Raw genomic sequence first — 19,508 nt, 5'->3', positions numbered from 1 at the left:
TTTCTTCCATGGCTTTCTGTCTTCTCCCATTAGATTCCCCCAACTCCAGCCTTAGATCTCTTACACCAATCAACTTCCCAGCTCTTCATTTTATCCTTCCCCCTCACCTTTCACCTTGTGTTTATCTCTCCCCTCTCCCCACGTTTTAAATCTACTCTTCATCTTTTTTTCTCCAGTCCTGCCAAAGGGTCTCAGCCCCAAACATTGACTGTACTTTTTTCCATAGATGCTTCCTGGCCTGCTGAGTTCCTCCAGCATTTTGGATTTCCAGTATCTGCAGATTTTCTTGTCTGTGATTGGATTACTACACTGCGAAGCATCTTGCTATTAACATTTAATCTTCTGAAGTGTACACTTCACAGTTGGCCAGATTAAATTTCATCTGAGGTGCACACTTGGTTAAAATAGGCTTCAATTATACTGGTGCCTAAGAAGAATTTGGTAACCTGACTCAATGTTATCATTCAGTAGCACTTGGCATCCACAGTGATTAAGTGCTTTGAGAGATCAGTGATGAATCATATCAACTTCTGCACCTTGGATCAACTCCAGTTTTCTTACTGTCACAACAGGTCAACAGCAGATGCTATTGCTTTGGTTGTTCACTTAACCCTGGAACTTCTGGACAGTAGACATGCATACATCTGAATGCTTTTCATTGACTACATCTCTGCATTCAACACTATAATTCCCTCAAAACTAACCATTAAGCTCCAAGACCTAGGCTTCAGTACCTCCTTTTATATTGGATCCATGATTTCTTCACTTGAAGACCCCATTCAGTTCAGATTGGCAACACCATCTCCACAATCACCATCAGCACAGATGCACCACAAGGCCGTGTGCTTAGACTCTGCTTTACTCGCTGAATACTTATGACTGTGAGGCTAAGTACAGCTTTAATGCTATATTTAAGTTTGCTGACAACTCCACCATTGTTGGGCAAATCAAAGGTGATGAGGAATCAGCGTATAGGAGGGAGATTGAAAATCTGGTAGAATGGTGACACAACAACATCTCACTCAATGTCAGCAAAATGAGAGAGCTGATTATTAACTAAAGGAGAGGGAAACAATTCCAAGAGGACCACAACCTTGTCATGGTTTGGAGGTGTGCATGCGTCAACGACCCGAAGATCTATGCTGGCTAGACTCAAGGTCTTTTTGCTTTGGGTCTTGGTAGGGTTAGCCATGGCAAACAGGTAAAAGGATAGAGGCCAGAATAAGAGTGGCTCACGAGTCTTCCACGTTTGGGTATTCAGCTCAGGCTAACAACCCTGACTGGTTAAACAAAACTGTTACAGAAACAGCAATGAAGAATCCTTCTACATCTGTGTGGAGTAGTATTCCTGATTTCCCACCCAGGACTTCTATGGCTGACAGTAGTGACAGCACTTCACTGGACCCCTGAAGGGTGGAGGATATGCGGGAAACCAAAGGCAACTTGATGTTGTATGGTAGAGGTGGAAATGAGGGCCCTAAACCACAACTAGGGCACAGTAGAGAAGATAGCCAAGGACAGACAGAGATGGGGGACTACATTTTTGCACAAAATGCCAGCGGTGTAAAGGGCAGTAAGTAATAAGTGGAGGAAACTGGAGGACCATGAACTAGTCTTCATCAGAAGATCAGAGATGGAGAGGATTAGCAACTTTAAATTCTTTGTCATTATCAGTTCAGAGGATTTGTCCTGGGTCCAGCATGTAACTGCCATTACAAAGAAGGCTCTGCAGCAGCTCTACTTTCTTAAAAGTTTGAGAAGATTCACTATGTCATTGAAAACTTTGACAAACTTCTATAGATGCGTGATGAAGCGAATACTGACTGGTTGCATCACAGCCAGGTATGGCAACATGCATACCATTACATGGAAAAGTAGATACAGCCCAGTCCATCACTGGTAGAGCCCTCCATTGAGTACATCTACAAGGAGCACTGTTGCAAAAAAGCAGCATCCATCCTCGAGGAAAACATACCATCTAGACTTTGCCCTCTTCTCGCTGCTGCTATCAGGAAGAAGGTACAGGAGCCTCAGGATCCACACCACCAGGTTCAGGAACGGTTATTATCCTTCAACCATCAGGCTCAGTAGGGATAACTCCACTTAACTTCACTCACCCCACAACCCAGGGATTCACTTTCAGGGGTTGGGTTCTACAACTCGTGTTCTCAGTACTTATTGCTTATATATTTATTATTATTATTTTGTTTTCTTTTCCTATTGCTTTGTACCTGCATACTTTGTTATTATTTCCACATTGTTTTTTGTCCATCCTTGTTGCATGCAGTTTTCATTGATTCTATTGTGTTTCTCTGTACCCACTATGAATGCCTGCAAGAAAATTAATCTTAGTGTAGTATATGGTGATATATATACATTGATAGTAAATTTACATTGACTTTGACTTTGATCTGGCAATTGTCATATCTGCAATTTATCTACATCCCACTATATGCTTTGTCAATCTTCTTCACTATGCGCAATGTCACCAACTTTGTATCATCTGCAACCTTTCAAACCAATTCATCCACGTTTCATCTAGGTCATTGATATGTATCACAAACAACACTGGACTCTGTAAGGATACCTGTGAAATGGAGTGGTGTCCCAATTTACTATGGGTCTCACCAATGTAGAGAAGGCTGCATCGAGAGCACCAGACATAAAAGACAACCCCAGCAGATTTGCAGGTGAAGTGTTGATTCACCTGGAATAACTGTTTGGGGCCCTGAATGGAGGTGAATGGCCAGGTGTAGCACTTATGCTGCTTGCAGGGTTAAGTACTAAGAGGGAGATTAGTGGGGACAGATAAATGGACAAGGAAATCACTGAGGGAGCAATCCCTGCGGAAAACAGAGGAGGGGGAGGTAAAGATAGGTTTACCGTCTCTGATCACAAGACTCTGCAGCGGATAGTGAGGTCAGCAGAGAAGATCATCGGGGTCTCTCTTCCTGCTATTACAGACATTTACACCACACGCTGCACCCACAAAACTAACAGTATTGTGAAGGACCCCACACACCCCTCACACAATCTCTTCTCCCTCCTGCCATATGGCAAAAGGTACTGAAGCATTTCAAGCTTTCACGACCAGACTGTGCAACAGTTTCTTCCACCAAGCCATCAGAATCCTCAATATTTGGAGTCTAGACTGACATCTACATCACTTATCATTATATTGTAATTTGTCCTCTACTGTGCCTATTGTCTTGTTTATTAATTATTGTACTGCTTTGCACTGTTTTGTGCACTTTATGTAGTCCTGTGCAGGTCTGTAGTCTAGTGTAGTTTTTATGTTGTCTTTACGTAGTCTAGTGTAGCCTTGTGCTGTCTCACATAGTCTAGTGTAGTTTTGTATTGTTTCATGTAGCACCAGGGTCCCCGAGGAACGTTGTTCCGTTTTTACAGTGTACTGTACCAGCAGTTAATGGTCGAAATGACAATAGACTTGACTTGACTAGTGGTACGATCCTTTAGAGATAGCGGAAGTTTTGGAGGATGATGTGTTGGTTGTGGAGGCTCATGTGGTGGTAGGTAAAGACAAGAGGAGTTCTGTCACTGTTAGGGCGGTGAGAAGATGGGGTAAGCGCGGATGTTCAGGAAATGGAGGAAGTGCAGGTGAGGGCAGCCTCAATAGTGGAATAAGGGTAACCCTGTTCTTTGAAGAAGGAAGTAACCTCTATTGTCCAGGAAAAGAAAACTATATAGGACTGTGGTCAGACCCCACTTGGAGTACTGTGCTCAGTTCTGGTCGTCTCACTACAGGAAGGATGTGGAAACTATAGAAAGGGTGCAGAGGAGATTTACGAGGATGTTGTCTGGATTGAGGAGCATGCCTTATGAGAATAGGTTGAGTGAACTTGGCCTTTTCTCCTTGGAGCGACGGAGGATGAGAGGTGACCTGATAGAGGTGTATAAGATGATGAGAGGCATTGATCGTGTGGATAGTCAGAGGCTTTTTCCCAGGGCTGAAACGGTTGCCACATGAGGACACAGGTTTAAGGTGCTGGGGAATAGGTACAGAGGAGTTGTCAAGGGTAAGTTTTTTTTATTCAGAGAGTGGTGAGTACATGGAATGGGCTGCCGGAAACGAAGGGTCTCGGCCCGAAATGTCGACAGCGCTTCTCCCTATAGATGCTGCCTGGCCTGCTGCGTTCCACCAGCATTTTGTGTGTGTTGCCGGAAATGGTGGTGGAGGCAGATACGATAGTCTTTTAAAAGGCTTTTAGATAGGAATATGGAACTTAGTAAAATAGAGGGCTATAGGTTAGCCTAGTAATTTCTAAGGTAGGGACATGTTCGGCACAACTTTGTGGGCCGAAGGGCCTGTATTGTGCTGTAGGTTTTCTATGTTTCTACGTCTTAGGAACATATGCAGCAGAGGTGAGGAACTGAGAAAAGAGAATACCATTTTTACAGGAGACAGGGTGGGATGAGGTATAGTCAAGATGACCGTAGGAATTGGTAGGTTTTTAAAAGATGTCGGTTGACAGTTTATCTCCAGTGGTGGAGACAAATTCAGAAAGGGGATGAAGGTATCAGAAATAGACCAAGTGAATTTAAGGGCAAGGTGGAGGTTAGATGCAAAGTTGATGAAATTGATGAGGTCAGCATGGGTGTATGAAGCAGCATCCAATGCAGTCGTCAATGTAGCGGAGGAACAGTTAGAGAACATTTCTGGGGAAGGCTTGGAACATGGACTGTTTTATGTGGCTAATGATGAGGCAGGCATAGTTGGGGCCCATGCAGTTGCCAATAGCTACACCTTGAGTCTAGAGAAAATGGGAGGAGCTGATGGAAAAATTGTTGAGGATAAAGACCAGTTCTGCTAGATGGAGATGGATTGTGGTGGAGGGGAGCTGGTTGGTAGAGTACGGGGACAGAACATACATGATGAAAATGAAGTAGTCAGGGCCAGGAAATTGAAAGTTACTGAGGATATTGCAAGTATGAGAAGTGTTGCAGAGGTAGGTGGGAATGGACAGAGGTGGATATAGGTGGATCTATACAGCTCATTCTTCTGTATGAGCCATCTATGAGGGATCTTCTCAAATGACTTTCTAATATCCATGTAGAATGCACATACATGATATATCAATCACATTTATCACATCCTTGAAAAACTCAGTTGTTTGTAATACAAGACTTGCCCTGCACAAGCCACGCGGACTGTCCCTAATAATGAAATGGTTTTCCAAATGCTATAAATCCTATTCCTAAGAATCCTCTCCAATAGATTCTCCATCACTGACATGAAACTCTCTGGTCTTTATTTTCCAGGATTATTCCTATTTTCCTTCTTTAGTAATGGGACAATGTTAACTATTCGCTGGTACTTTAGGGCCACACTTGTGTTTCGAGAGGTCGTGAAGATACTGGCAGTATCTGCAATCTAATCTGTTACCTCCTACAATAACCTGGTGTATTAACCATAATGTCCTGGAGACTTATCCAGCTTGATGTTCTTCAAAAGACTCAACACTACCTCTTATCTCAATATGTCCCAGTATATTAGCACAGTCCACATTGATCTTATTATTCTTCCTTCCTTCTCCTTCGAAAACATTGACACAAAGTACTTAATGGACCTTGCTCCATTATCAGACTCCAGCTTATGTTCCTTTCTTTATCCTTGAGTCGTCTTACCCTCTCTCTTGATGTATGTATATAATGCCTTGGGATTTTCTTGAATTCTACTTGCCCAGGACTTTTTAATGAGCCCTCCTGGCTCTACTCATTCATTTCTTGTGTTCTTTTCTGGCTTCATTTCTGACAAAGAGACTTCAGAGACAGTTCCTTGTGGACTTTATGCGCCAGATTTAAAACGCGAGTGGGACCTGTCGGGATTTGCTATGAAGAGGGAGATTGTTTGGGTTATTACTAATTTAGCAAGGGCCAATAAAAAGAAGTTAGGTTTAAGCAGAGTGGTCATTATTAGAATGGCCAAATTTAGAGTTGGAGGCGTAGTTCAACAATCTTCGGCAAGAACAGGTGGATATTAAGGGTGCTGAATAGTTTTGGAATCATTTATTTGATTGTAGAACTCGGGCTTAAGAAGTTATAGCCAAAAGTATAACAAGCTCAGTGGGAAGAGGCTAAGTAATTGACCTAGGTGAGTACATAAATCAAAGGTTTCAGAGAGAAGACACGAGTAAGAACAGGTAAGTTTTTTTTTGCTGTCTGCAAATCCTTAGTCCTTAAATCAGTGTAGGCAGGATGGTGGTTAAGGTGGTGGAATGCTCTTCTGTAAGATGTGGGATTTCAGAGTACCTAACAGTCTCCCTGGTGATTACATCTATGGGAAGTGCATCCAACTTCAATTCCTTCCATAAATTGGAGCTGGAGCTGGATGTACTCAGGACCATCTGGTAGGCTGAAAACCTCACAGATGAAACTTTTACTGAGGTGGTCATACCCAGAGTGCAGGCTTCAGATATTAAATGGCACTGTGGCTGGCTCTGAGGCTTAGCAGGGAAGAGTTAAATGAGGCAGAACAATAGTGATGGGAGACTTGATAGTTAGGGACATGGAAAGGAGATTCCATGGCCATACAAGAGATGCCAGGATTGTGTGTCACCTCCTAGGTGCTAGGGTCCAGGATGTCTCAGGTTGACTGCAGAACATTCTCAAGCCAGAGGTTGTGGTGCACATTGGCATCAATGACATAGATAGAAAGGGAGAAGAGGTCCTGTGTTGTAAGAATAGGGAATTAGGAAGGAGGCTGAAGAGCAGAACCTCCAAATTAGTAATATCTGGATTCCCTCTGGTGCCACCTGCTAGTGAGGGCAGGAGTAGGATGATAGTACAGATGAATGAGTGTCTGAGGAAGTGGTGCAGGAAGCAGGGTTTCTATTCCTTGGATCATTGGAAACTCTTCTACAGCAGGGGTGACCTGTACAAGAGCAATGGGTTGCACCTAAACTAGAGGGGAATCAAAGTCCTGGCTGGGACATTCGCTGTGGATGTTGTCTACATGGACTTTAGTTAGGTTTTTGACAAGCACCTCATGGAAGGCTCATACAGAAGATTAAGTTTGCACGGCATCCATGGTGAATTATCTGTTTGGATTGAGAGCTGCTTTGTCCATCGAAAACAGAGGGTAGTGGTCAAAGGGATTTATTCTAGCTAGAGGTCTGTATTTAGTGGTGTTCCACAGGGATCTGTCTTGGTACTCTGTTGTTTGTGATGTATTTAAATGACCTGGATGAAAATGTCAATGCAATAAACACAAAATGTCCCGATGCAGGATTTCAGCCCAAAACATCGACTGTTTATTCATTTCCATAGATGCTGCCTGATATTCTGAGTTCCTCCAGCACTTTATGTCTGTTGCTCGGGATTTTGAGCATCTGCCGAATCTCTTCTGTTTATGAAAATGTAGATCAGTGAGTTAACAAGTGTGCAGATGATATGAAGATTGGTGGTATTGGGGATAGTGTAGAAGACTGATGAAGGATAGAGTGGGATATAGATCAGTTGCATATTGGGCGGAGAAATGAGACATGGAGTTTAAACTGGCCAAATATTAAGTATTCAACCTTGGTAGGTCAAAACTCAAGAGACACTATGCTTTTAAGCACAGGACCTTTAGCAATGTTGATGAGCAGAGGGATCATGGGTTCTAAGTTTGTAGATCCCTGAAAATATCTACACAACTTGTTAGGGTGGTTAAGAAAGCTTTATAAAACTCTAGTTAGGCTGCACCTGAAGTATTGCATACAGTTTTGTTCACTCCATTATAAGAAGTATGTCCATCAGACCATAAGCTATAGGAGCAGAATTAGGCCATTTGGGCCATCAAGTCTGTTCTGCTATTCCATCATTGCTGATTTATTAGTCTTCACAACCCTGTTCTCCTGCCTTATCCTTATAACTGTGACATCTTGACTAATCAAGAACCTATCAAACTCCATTTTAAATATACTCAATGGCGTGGCCTCCACAGCCATCCATAGTAATGAATTCCACAGATTCACTGCTGTCTGGCTAAAGAAATTCCTCTTTGTCTCTGTTCTAAATGGATGGCCCTCTATTCTGAAGATGTACCCTTGTTCTGGAATCACCCACTAAAGGAAGCATCCTCTCCACATCTTCTATATCTAGAACTTTCAGTATTCAATAGGCTTCAATTAGATCTCCCCTCATTCTTCTAAAATCCAATGAGTACAGGCCTAGAGCATTATACACTCCTCATACATTAATTCTTTCATTCTTGGAATAATTCTTGTGAACCCCCTCTGGGCCCACCCCAATGCCAGCAGAGCTTTTCTTAGATAAGGTGCTCAAAACTGCTCACAATACTCCAAGTGTAGTCCAACCAATGCTTTATAAAGGCTTAGCATTACATCCTTGCTTTAATATTCTTCTCCTCTCAAAATTAATGCTAACTTTGTATTTGTCTTCATTTCCAGTGACTCAAACTGCAAGTTATCCTTTAGGGAATCCTGCATGAGGACTTCCAAGTTCCTTTTCACCTCTGGTTTTTGAATTTTTCTCCATTTATAAAATAGCCTGCACCTTTATTTCTTCTTCAAAGCACATGACCATACAATTCCCTACACTATATTCTGCTTGCCATTTCTTTGCCCATTCTCCCAATCAGTCTAAATCCTTCTGCAGACTCCCTGCTTCCTCAACACTACTTGTCTCTCCACCTATCTTCATACCGTCCACAAACTTGGCCACAAAGCCATCATTACTGACATCCAAATCATTGACATAACATGAAACGAAGTGGTCCCAACACTGACCTCTGCAGCCAACCAGAATAGGCCCCCATAATTCCCGCACTTTGCCTCCTGCCAATCAGCTAATCCTATATCCATGCTGGTATCTGTCCTATAATGTCATATGCTCTTGTTAAGCATACTCATTGCGGCACCTTGTCAAAGGCCTTCTGAAAATTCAAGTAAAGAGCATCCACTGACACTCCTTTGTCTATTCTACCTGTTATTTTCTCAAAGAATTCCAACAGGTTTGTCTGACAAGATTTCCCTTCAAGGAAACCATGCTGACTTTGGCCTATTTTATCACATGACTCCAAGTATCCTGAAACCTCATCCTTAAGAATGGACTCCAACATCTTCCCAACCACTAAAGTCAGGCTGTGGCCTATAATTTCCTTCCTTCTGTCTCCCTCCCTTCTTAAAAGAGTGCAGTAACAATTGCAATTTTCCAGTCCTCCAGAACCATTTCTGAATCGAATGATTCTTGGAAGATCATTACTAATACCTCTACCATCTCTGTTGGTAGAGTTTCTGAACTCTGGTGTCTGGTCCATATGGAGCAGGACCTACCTTCAGAACTTTCAGCTTCCCAAGCACCTGCTCCTTAGTATTAACCACTGCATTTACTACAGCCCCCTGGCATACTGTTGGTGTCTTCCACAGTGAAGAATGATTCAAACTACTTATTAAGTTTGTCAGCCATTTCTTTGTCACCTATTACTACCTCTTCAGCATCATTTTCTAATGGTCCAATATCCACTCTCACCTCTCCTTTATTCTTTATATATCTGAAAACACTTTTGGTATCTTCTTTTATATTACTGGCTTGCTTACCATCATATTTCATCTTTGCTCTCTGTAGGAGCCACGCATCTGTTCCCTATCTGCATTGTTGCGTGTTTATTATTTTTATTGTGGTAGCAAGTCACATGAGTGGGGGCATGTTAAAAGCAAAGGGAACAAGTTACGTCTGTGCATTGTTCGTAACAGTTTGCAGCTGGGAGGCCTGTGGACATCTTATCTTTTGTTCACCACTCTATTATGTTTAACTTACACTTAAGTATGCTTAAGTTTCATCGCTTCAAGATTGTATGTTTGCTAATTGCTAATAAAGAATTGAATACATATCTTTGACTGTTAGAACAATCATATATGGAGCTGAGGGCGTGCCATACAAGCATTACAAACCCATTGGGGTTGCCTGCAGCGGCAACTTGTTTTGGTTAGAATTGGCCACTACACCCTCCTTATGGCTCTTTCAGTTGTCTTCTGTGGTTTTAAAAACTTCTCAATCCTCTAACTTCCATATAATTTTCCTATATTATATGCCATCTCTTTGCTTTTATGATGTCTTTGACATCCCTTGTTAGCCACAGTTGCCACATTCTCCCTTTAGAGTACATTTGCATCTTTGGGCCATACCTTAATTGCTCATTCTGAATTACTTGCAGAAACTCCAGCCATTGCTGTTTTGCTGTCATCCCTGCTGATGTCCCTTCCAATCGAAATGGCAAGCCCCTCTCTCATGCATCTGTAAATCTCTTTACTCCACTGTAATACTGATCTGACTTTATCTTCTCGCTCTCAAACTGCAGGGTGAAGTCTCATATTTTGATCACTGGCTCCTAAGCATTCCTTTACCCTAACCTCCTTAATTAAATCTGGTTTATTATACAACACCCAATCCAGAAAAAAAGCCACCTAAAAATCCATCTCTACAAGGCATTCTACAAATTCACTCTCTTAGTATCTAGCACCAACCAGATTTCCCCATCTTCTTAAGACAAGATAAGATAAAACTTTATTTATCTCAAATGAAATTATTGTTGAAAGGTTGCTCAGTCAGAAATATATACTTTAAATGTAAGTATTGAGATACAAAAAATACAAAATATGCATTAAAAATAATAGTGCAAAATACAGATGTCCAATGAAACCGTATACTTATATATTTAAGAAGGAGGAGTTGTAAAGTCTTATAGCCACAGGGAGAAAGGATCACCTGGTATTCAGTGGTGCACCTTGGTGGAATCAGTGTGCTACTAAAGGTGTTCTTCTGTTTGCCCAGTATTTCATGGAGGGGTGAGAGGGATTGTCCATAAGGCTCTGGAGTTTCTGCAGCATCCTCCCCTCAGACACAACCACCAGGGAATCCAGTTCCACCCCCAGAACAGATCCAGCCTTCCTGGCAAGCTTATCAATCTTCTTGGCATCAGCTGCTCTCACCCTCCTGTCCCAGCAGACTACAGCATAGAATAGAATGCTGGCCAGCGCTGAGTTGTAAAACATCTGCAGCATAGTACTGCAGACGTTGAATGACCGGGATCTCCTCAGGAAGTGCAGTCGGCTCTGCCCTTTCTTGTACAGAGCCTCTGTATTTTTAGTCCAGTTGAGTTCCCAGGTACAACAGAGACCTATATCAGAATCAGGTTTATCATCACTCACATATGTCATGATTTTTTTAAAACATTTGTGGCAGCAGTACAATGCAATACATAAAATCACTATAGTTCTATGCAGAAGTCTTATGTAAATATAATAGTATATAGCTAGGGTGAGTAAGACTTTCATACAGAACTGTAGTGATTTTATGTATTGCATTGTACTGCTGCCACAGATTTAAAAAAAAAGCAAATTTCATGACGTATATGAGAGATGATAAACCTATTTCCGAATGGGTCTCTGTTGTGGACTGAGAGTGTGCAGGTGGCAGGGAGAGGGGAATCTTGGTTGGAAGAGGGACAGGAGCAGGGAACAGCAGAGAGACATTCTGTAATGATCGATAAACCAATTGTTTGGAATCAAATGACCTTCTCTGGTGTCTCATGGCTGCGTGTGTCTGTACCCACGCCAACCACCCCCCCCCCCCACCCCTGACACTCCTTCTCTGCCACCTGTCCCACACTCCTTCCATGGCGCTCCACCCTCACCATTGCCAACGTCCTTTTCTCCTGCCGGATTTACAAACTTGCTCTCTGCTCTACATCAACAATTACAGTACTGATTTAAGTATTGACTGAGTAATTTGTAAGAATATGGCATGCTGTGATTCATAAACTGAGGCACTGAGTGTAAAGTGGGAAAATTATGTTGCCTGACTTTTGCGTTCACGACACTATATAGGCAGTTCATTAGTTGAAAGGAATGTTGGGTGTATTCTAGACGAAGATGGATATGTTTCTTTGGATTCATGAAACTTTGGGTGGGAAAAGTGGAGCTGAGGTTATAATACATTAATGATCTTATTGTATGGTGGAGGTTTTGTGTTGCAGTTTGTCCTTTATAGGTAATGTCTGTCATTTATTTTACTCTGTTTATTTACCTCTTGGCTATCTATTATCTTCCCATCATCTGTGTACATCTTTCATTTATATTAATTTGTATCAGAAATTTCTTTACTTTTGTCTGCATTTAAGTTGTAGCAATGTCAGTGCATGTGATGCTAACAAATAACTGCTTGTATTACAATAAGTGAAATGTTCTATAAACGAAGGTATAAAGAGTATATCTGGGTTACATATAGAATATTCCATAAAGCAAAAAATCTAGCGACATATCCAAGAATAAATTGGAGTGATAAATAACATTTGCATGATTTGCAGCCACTGCAAGATGTGACAGCAATAGAGGGACAGCTGGTCGTGTTGGAATGCAGAATAAAAGGAGTACCTTTCCCGAAAATAGAATGGTACAGAGAGGAAACTTTAATAGAAGATTCTCCTGATTTCCGAATCCTGCAGAAAAGTACGTGTTGTTTATTATAGCAGCAACTAATTAATTTGCCAGATTGGAATGCAGCTGCCCATTCTGGAATAATTTCTAATGAATTAGTGGGCTTTGTGCAAGCTTATTAACTGATGTGATGAACTGAGTTCCCAAGTTTGCAAGTTTACATTGGAAATGTATTCTGGATAAAAAATTGGAAGCTTTGGTGAAGTAGCATTTATGTGGCCCAAAGTTCTTTGATGAATCAATAAGAAAATATTGAAAGTAGATTAGTTGGTATGTATATGAGCTTCCATAATGCATTTGACAAAGTACCAGGAATTAAAGGGAGAATGTCTGCATGGATGCAAAATTAGCTGAGACAGAAAACATGGCTGAATTGATGTTTTTAAAACTTGAGAGAAGCATGTGGCAGTTTCCCATGGAGATCAGAAATAGAACTACTGACTATTTTGATCTATATATTAATGAGTTGGACTTTAGGTTTTTTGTAGCAATAGGCAATCATGATTGGCACTTCCAAAGTTCAGGTACTTCCTGCAAATATGTTCTGGACTTATGTGGATCTGCTTTAAGACAAGTTGTGCTAAGTGACAGATGCTAGCTCATCTGTCACTCTACATCATTGCTGCAATCAGTATCGGGGGTAGAGCACATACTGATCCTGGTGGAGGTTTAAGAGCCCCCATTAACGTCAAAGCAGATTCCTAACTTGGGAATTGGAGGGTAAAGGTAAATGATTATTTTAAACTTACTTTGTCTTAATATTCTAAACTATTTCTGATTTTGATTTTGATTATGTGTCACTTGCATCCATTATAACAAATAATACAACTCTGTGAATGTCACAGCATTTAAAAACTTTTAAATTGTGGTAGTGACTCTGACAGGGAACAAAACAAGGCTGTCAAGAAGAGAGGAAATGTTTGTCAGGGCATTAAGGAAAAAGCCTCAGTCTCAAATCTTGTGAGCCTTACTCGCCTCTGACCTGTTATCCCTTGCTATATACCTCCAACTCAGTTTTACTTCCAGATTTAAAGATCAACTTGATTATCCTTCCATCTCCATCTTAGGTAAGTGTGAATAGGAGGAGACTATTGAATATCAAGGAATATTGAAAGTCCTCGATAGAGTGGACATGGAAAGGATGTTTCTAGAGGGACACGGCCTCAGAATACAAGGACTTACAAGGAGAAATTTCTTTAGCCAGAGAGTGATGAAGCTGTGAAATTCACTTCCACAGATGGCAGTGGGGGCCAAGTCATTGGGTGTACTTAATTTGGAGGTTGAGAGGTTCTACTTTAGTAATGGTGTCAAAAGGTACAGGGAGAAGGCAGGGGTATGGGGTTGAGAGTGGAAATAAATCAGCAATTATGGAATTGCAGAGCAGACTTGAGGGGCCGAATGGCCCTATTCTGTTTCTATGTCTTAAGGCTTTATGGTCTTATGTACTGTGAGCTATGAATCAAGAACCTGGGCTGACTCTAGCTTGAATATGTCTACAGATTTAACATCCCAGCTGAGCATTACTGCACCGTTGCTCCTACAAACAAAAATAAGGCCAGTTCAATGGTGCAATTAAACAAAGAATAAAAAAATCCTTTCCGCTAAACTAAGTGTATTTCAGCATTAGCTGATTAGGTGATGAGGAGGACAGACTTTGTGCCTTGCCAAGATGTGTTTAGGCAGTGATGAGAGAGAGGTACGTGTAAAGGCAAAGACTGGTTCCCACCTTTGCCATCTTCGAGTCATTGTCTCACCAGCTGCACTTATCATAGGCCAGTATTAATATTGAAAAATAAACCTTCAGACTCATTTTGGTTGATTAAGCTAGCAAACTTACTGCTGGTTTGAAAAACTTTCTTCAGAAGATATGGTAGCATAGGTACATTTCACAGCCAGATATAGTTATGCAGCCAGAGTTCTGCACATTGACCGAGAGAAACAGATTCAAATCTTACCACTGGTGGCTTAAGTAATTAAATAAATCTGGAAGTAAAAATGAGTCTTAGTAACAGTAACAGAAACTAATAGATGGTTTAAAAAGTCCATCTCATTCACTATGCCCTTAAGTGAACAGAGAAGGAAATCTAACATCGCTGCAACACACACAAAATGCTGGTGGAACACAGCAGGCCAGGCAGCATCTATAGGGAGAAGCACTGTCGACGTTTCGGGCCGAGACCCTTCGTCAGGACTCTGGTCTGGTTGTTATATGATTGAAGATCCACCAATTCCCAATTCTTAACTGCTTCCTCAGTTCAGAGGTAATTAGGTATGGATACTATATATACCAGCATTGCCAGTGACATCCACATCTAGTTGAAATTATAAATAGAAAGGGACAATTTTGTCACACACAAGTTTATGAAGCTGCAGCTGCTTCTGCTCTGCAATCACTCCTCCCAACCTCCAGAGAATCAGTTTGCTTCTTAGACACCATTCCTTTCTGAAGTCTCACTTAGCCAGGGGCCTCACAATTTCAATTTATCATTCACTTAGTCATTGTGCCCAGGATCTGGCAGAGCCCCACACACCCTTCTTGATGAACCGCTTCAGCAATTCTTCCACAGCCCTTTGATACCTGTTTCTTTACTTTCTGGTCTCCCTCTGCTTCACAGCCAAGAAAAACATTCTCACCTTTTAAGTAAGTAATAAAAATCTTTAACTTTAAAGGAGATAAAAATGTATAGGATTTTTATCCTCTACAAATACATCTTTATTCAGGTATAAGAGTTCCCTTATTCAATTTTCCTCTTTTTTGCATCTAATGAAACAGCAAAGCAACCTGATCAATGTGAATGTGTAGACAATAGACAGTAGGTGCAGGAGTAGGCCATTCGGCCCTTCTAGCCAGCACCGCCATTCACTGTGATCATGGTTGATCATACACAATCAGTACCCTGTTCCTGCCCTCTCCCCATATCCCTTGACCCCGCTATCTATAAGAGCTCTATCTAACTCTCTCTTGAATGCATCCAGAGACTTGGCCTCCACTGCCTTCTGGGGCAGAGCATTCCACATATCCACCACTCTCTGGGTGAAAAAGATTTTCCGCATCTCTGTTCTAAATGGCCTACCCCTTATTCTTAAACTGTAGATGGTCCATTAAGTGGATTAAAGTTAAACTCTGAAGACATTTGTAGATTAGTTGCATTTATTTATGAAAGTTTAATTTCTACTTTAAAAGTTATCATAGAATACAGAACTATATGGAACAGGAACTGGCCCATGATTTATCAAACTAATTACACTATTAATTATAAGACTACTAAACTAGTCCCTCCTGCCTACAAAACTTCATATCCCTCCATTCAAGTACCTAAGAACCTGTCAAATGCCCCTGTCATATTTGCCTCCACTACCATTGCTTACAATACATTTCAGAAGTCCACCACTCTGTGTAAAAAAAAAAAAAAACAACAAAAAACATTCACACATTATCCCGTGAACTTATCCTCTCTCCTGTACAAAAAGGATGGGTTACACCTGAGTCTGATGGGGGAACCATTATCCCTACATGCAGGTTTGCTACAGTTGTTGGGAAGGATTTAAACTAATGTGGCAGGAGAATGGGAAATGGAGTGATAAGGCTGAGGAAGTGTAACATGAAGACAAAATTAAAAAGGGTGATGAATACAGTACTGAAGGTACTTGAATGCACATAGCATACGGAATAACGTAGATGATCTTGTAGTGCAATTAGAGATTGGCAGGTATGACATTGTGGGCATCACTAAGTCATGGCTGAAAGAAGATCATAGTTGGGATACACCTTGTATAGAATGGACAGGCAGGTAGACAGAGGGTGTAGCGTGGCTTTGTTGGTAAAAATTGAAATAAAATCCTTAGAAAGAGGTGACATAGAAGATGTAGAATCCTTGTGGGTAGAGTTAAGAAGCTGCAAGGATAAAAAGACACTGATGGGAGTTATATACAGGCCCTTCAACAGTGGGATTTTAATTTCAACACAAAGTAGAAAAGGCATGTAATAAGGGCAATGTTACGATAGTGATGAGGGATTTCTAATGTGCAGGTAGACTGGGAAAATCAGGTTGGTGCTGGATCCCAAGAAAGGGAATTTGTAGAATACCTATGGCTTTTTAGAGTAGCTTGCGGTTGAGCCCACTAGGGGAATGGTAATTCTGAACTGGGTGTTGTGTAATGAACCAGATTTGATTAGCGACCTGAAGGTAAAGGAATCCTATGGAGCTAGTGATCATAATATGATAGAATTCACCCTGCAGCTTGAGGGAGAAGATAAAGTCAGATGTATCAGATGTATCACCGGATTAAAGGGAGTTACAGAGACATGAAAGAGGAGCTGCCAAAGTTGAATGAAAGGGGACACTAGCAGGAATGACAGCAAAACAGCAATGGCTGGAGTTTCTGTGGGCAATTCCGAAGGCGCAGAATAGATACATTCCACTGATGAAGAATTATTTTAAGGAGAAGATGAGACTGACAAAGGAAGTTTAAAAACAACATAAAAGCAAAAGAGAGGGCATATAATATAGCAAAAATTAGTGGGAAGTTAAAGGGTAAGGAAGCTTTTCAAAAGCAACAGAAGGCAACTAAAAAGATAGCCATAAGGATAGTATACAAAGATAAGTGGAGGGGTAGGTAGTGTTGAGGAATCATGGAGTCTGCAGAATGACTGGACAGATTAGGAGAATGGGCAAAGAAGTTTACGGTTATGCACTTTGGTAGAAGAAATAAAGGCATAGACTGTTTTTTAAAAGGGGAGAAAATTTTAAAAATCAGTTGTACAAAGGGACTTGAGAGTCCTTGTGCAGGATTCCTGAAAGGCTAACTCACAGGTTGAGTTGGTGGCAAGGAAGGCAAATGGAGTATTAGCATTCATTTCATGAGGACTAGAATGTAAGAGCAAGGATGTGACTTTGCAGCTTTATAAGTCATTGGTCAGAACAGACAGAGTATTGAAAGCAGTTTTGGTCACCTTAACTAAGAAAAGATGCCTTGGCAGTGGAGAGGGTCCAGAGGAGGTTCACGAGAATCATTCCTGCAATGAAAGGGTTTTCGTATGAAGAGCTTTTGATAGCTCTGTGCCTGTACGCATTTGAGTTTAGAAGGATGAGGGGGCATCTCATTGAAACCTATCAAATATTGAAAAGCCTACATAGAGTGGATGTGGAGAGGATGTTCCCCATAGTGGTGAGTCTGGGACCAAAGGGAACAGCCTTGTGCAGGATAGAGGGATGTCCATTTAGAACACAGATGAGGAGGAATTTTTTAGCTGGAGTGCAATGAATTTGTGGATTTCATTGCCACAATGGCTGTGGAGGCCAAGTCATTGAGAATATTTAAAGCAGAAGTTAATAGGTTTTTGGTTTGTCAGGGTGTTAGAGGTTATGGGGAGATCGCCAAATGGCCAAATTCATTTCATGAGGACCCTGCCATTTCATCATGGCTGATCCATTTCCCCCCTCAGCCCCAATCTACTGCCTTCTCCCCACATCCCTTCATGCCCTGACTTAATATATACCCAATGACTTTGCCTCCACAGCCACCTGTGACAATGAATTCTACAGATTCACCACTCTCTAGCTTAAGAAATTACTCTTCATCTCTGTTCTAAATGGATGCCCTTCTCTGCTAAGGTTGTGTCCTCTGGTCCTAGACTCTCCCACCATAGGAAATGTAGGAATTTGGCCATAATAATTTCCATATGACATTTTCCTGTCATATCTGGTGATCTTTTACATCATTCACCATGCCACCAGCCTTTGTATTGTCTAGCAAACTTACTAACCTACCCAACCATTTCATCTAAATCATTTCAAGTATCACAAACCACAGAATTCCAGTACGGATACCTGCTGCACATTGATCATTATCCTCTGTCTTCTATGGGCAAGCCAATTCCAAATCTAAAAAGTTGTGTCACAGTGGATCCCATGCATCTCAGTCATTTGGATGAGCCTACCATATGGAACCTTGTCAAATGTCTTACTAAAATCCATGGAAACAACATCAGGCCCTACCTTCATCATTCACCTCCCTGAAAAACTTAAGTTGGCAAGACAAGTCTTACCGAACACTAAGTCAAGCTGATGATCTTTAATTAATCCATTGTTCTCCAAATCCTCCCTAAGAATCCTCTCTTAACAACTTTCCTACCATCAGCATGAATCCTGCCAGTACCGGGATTATCCCTATTCCCCCTTCTTAAAGAAAAAAACAACATAGTTACTCACCAGTCCTCTGGGTCCTCTCCTCTAACTAGAGGTGACAAAGATCTTCGTCAAAGCACCTGCAATTCCATCTCTTGGCTCTCTCATAAACCTGCGGTGTATCCCATCAGACTCTGGGGTCTTCTCCACCTTCACGTTCTTCAAGAGATCCAAATTATCTCTTCCTTAATTTCAAACACCTAGCATATTAGCACATTTCACAAAGAGCCCACTATCCTATATTTCCTTCATCTTGGTAAATATGAACACAAAATATTTTTTTGATGATCATACCCATATACCTTTGCTTCCAGGCACATGTCCTCTCTTTTATTCTACCCTCTCCCTAGTTTTCCACTTGCTCTTAATGTAAGTGCAGAGTGTCTTGGGATTCTATTTAATCCTACTTGCCAAGGATCTTTTATGGGTCCACCTCGTTCTCCAAATTACCTTCTAGAATACTTTTCTAATTTTCTTCACAATTCTTTTGAGCTCCATTTGATTATTACTTCTAAACCTTATATACACTTCCTTTTTTCTCCTTGACTAAATTCATCATCTCTGTCAATATCGAAGGTTCCTTTATCTTGCTAATACTATCCTCCTTTCTTCAAGTTCAAGTTTAATTGTCATTATTATCACACATGAATACCCATGAATACATCCAAATGAAACAGTGTTACTCCAGGACCAAGGTGTAAAACATAGTACCAACAGTCACACACAGCACAAGGCGCATATAAGATAGCAAGGACATATAAAATATCAGTAAAATACAGCCACACAAAAAAAAGTACAGGACGCTTGAGTCCATGAATGTTGCAGCACTCTGGAGTCAAACACAATACAGCTTGTCTTTTGA

At 41.2% G+C, this 19,508-nt stretch overlaps 1 protein-coding gene across 5 annotated transcripts in view; it reads left to right on the top strand.

The window, feature by feature from the left end:
• The window catches only part of mypn (myopalladin), a 254,646-nt gene that overhangs the window by 129,379 nt on the left and 105,759 nt on the right, over nucleotides 1-19,508 (top strand). For all 5 annotated transcript variants that reach the window (XM_073027204.1, XM_073027203.1, XM_073027205.1 and 2 more), the window contains one exon: nucleotides 12,329-12,470. In XM_073027204.1, coding sequence (XP_072883305.1) covers nucleotides 12,329-12,470 — 142 coding nt within the window. The remainder of the gene's footprint in view (nucleotides 1-12,328; nucleotides 12,471-19,508) is intronic.

This window comes from Hemitrygon akajei, chromosome 23 (genome assembly GCF_048418815.1).
Source record: "Hemitrygon akajei chromosome 23, sHemAka1.3, whole genome shotgun sequence".
Classification (NCBI taxonomy): Eukaryota; Metazoa; Chordata; class Chondrichthyes; order Myliobatiformes; family Dasyatidae; genus Hemitrygon; species Hemitrygon akajei.
This window is presented reverse-complemented; position numbering and strand designations above follow the sequence as displayed.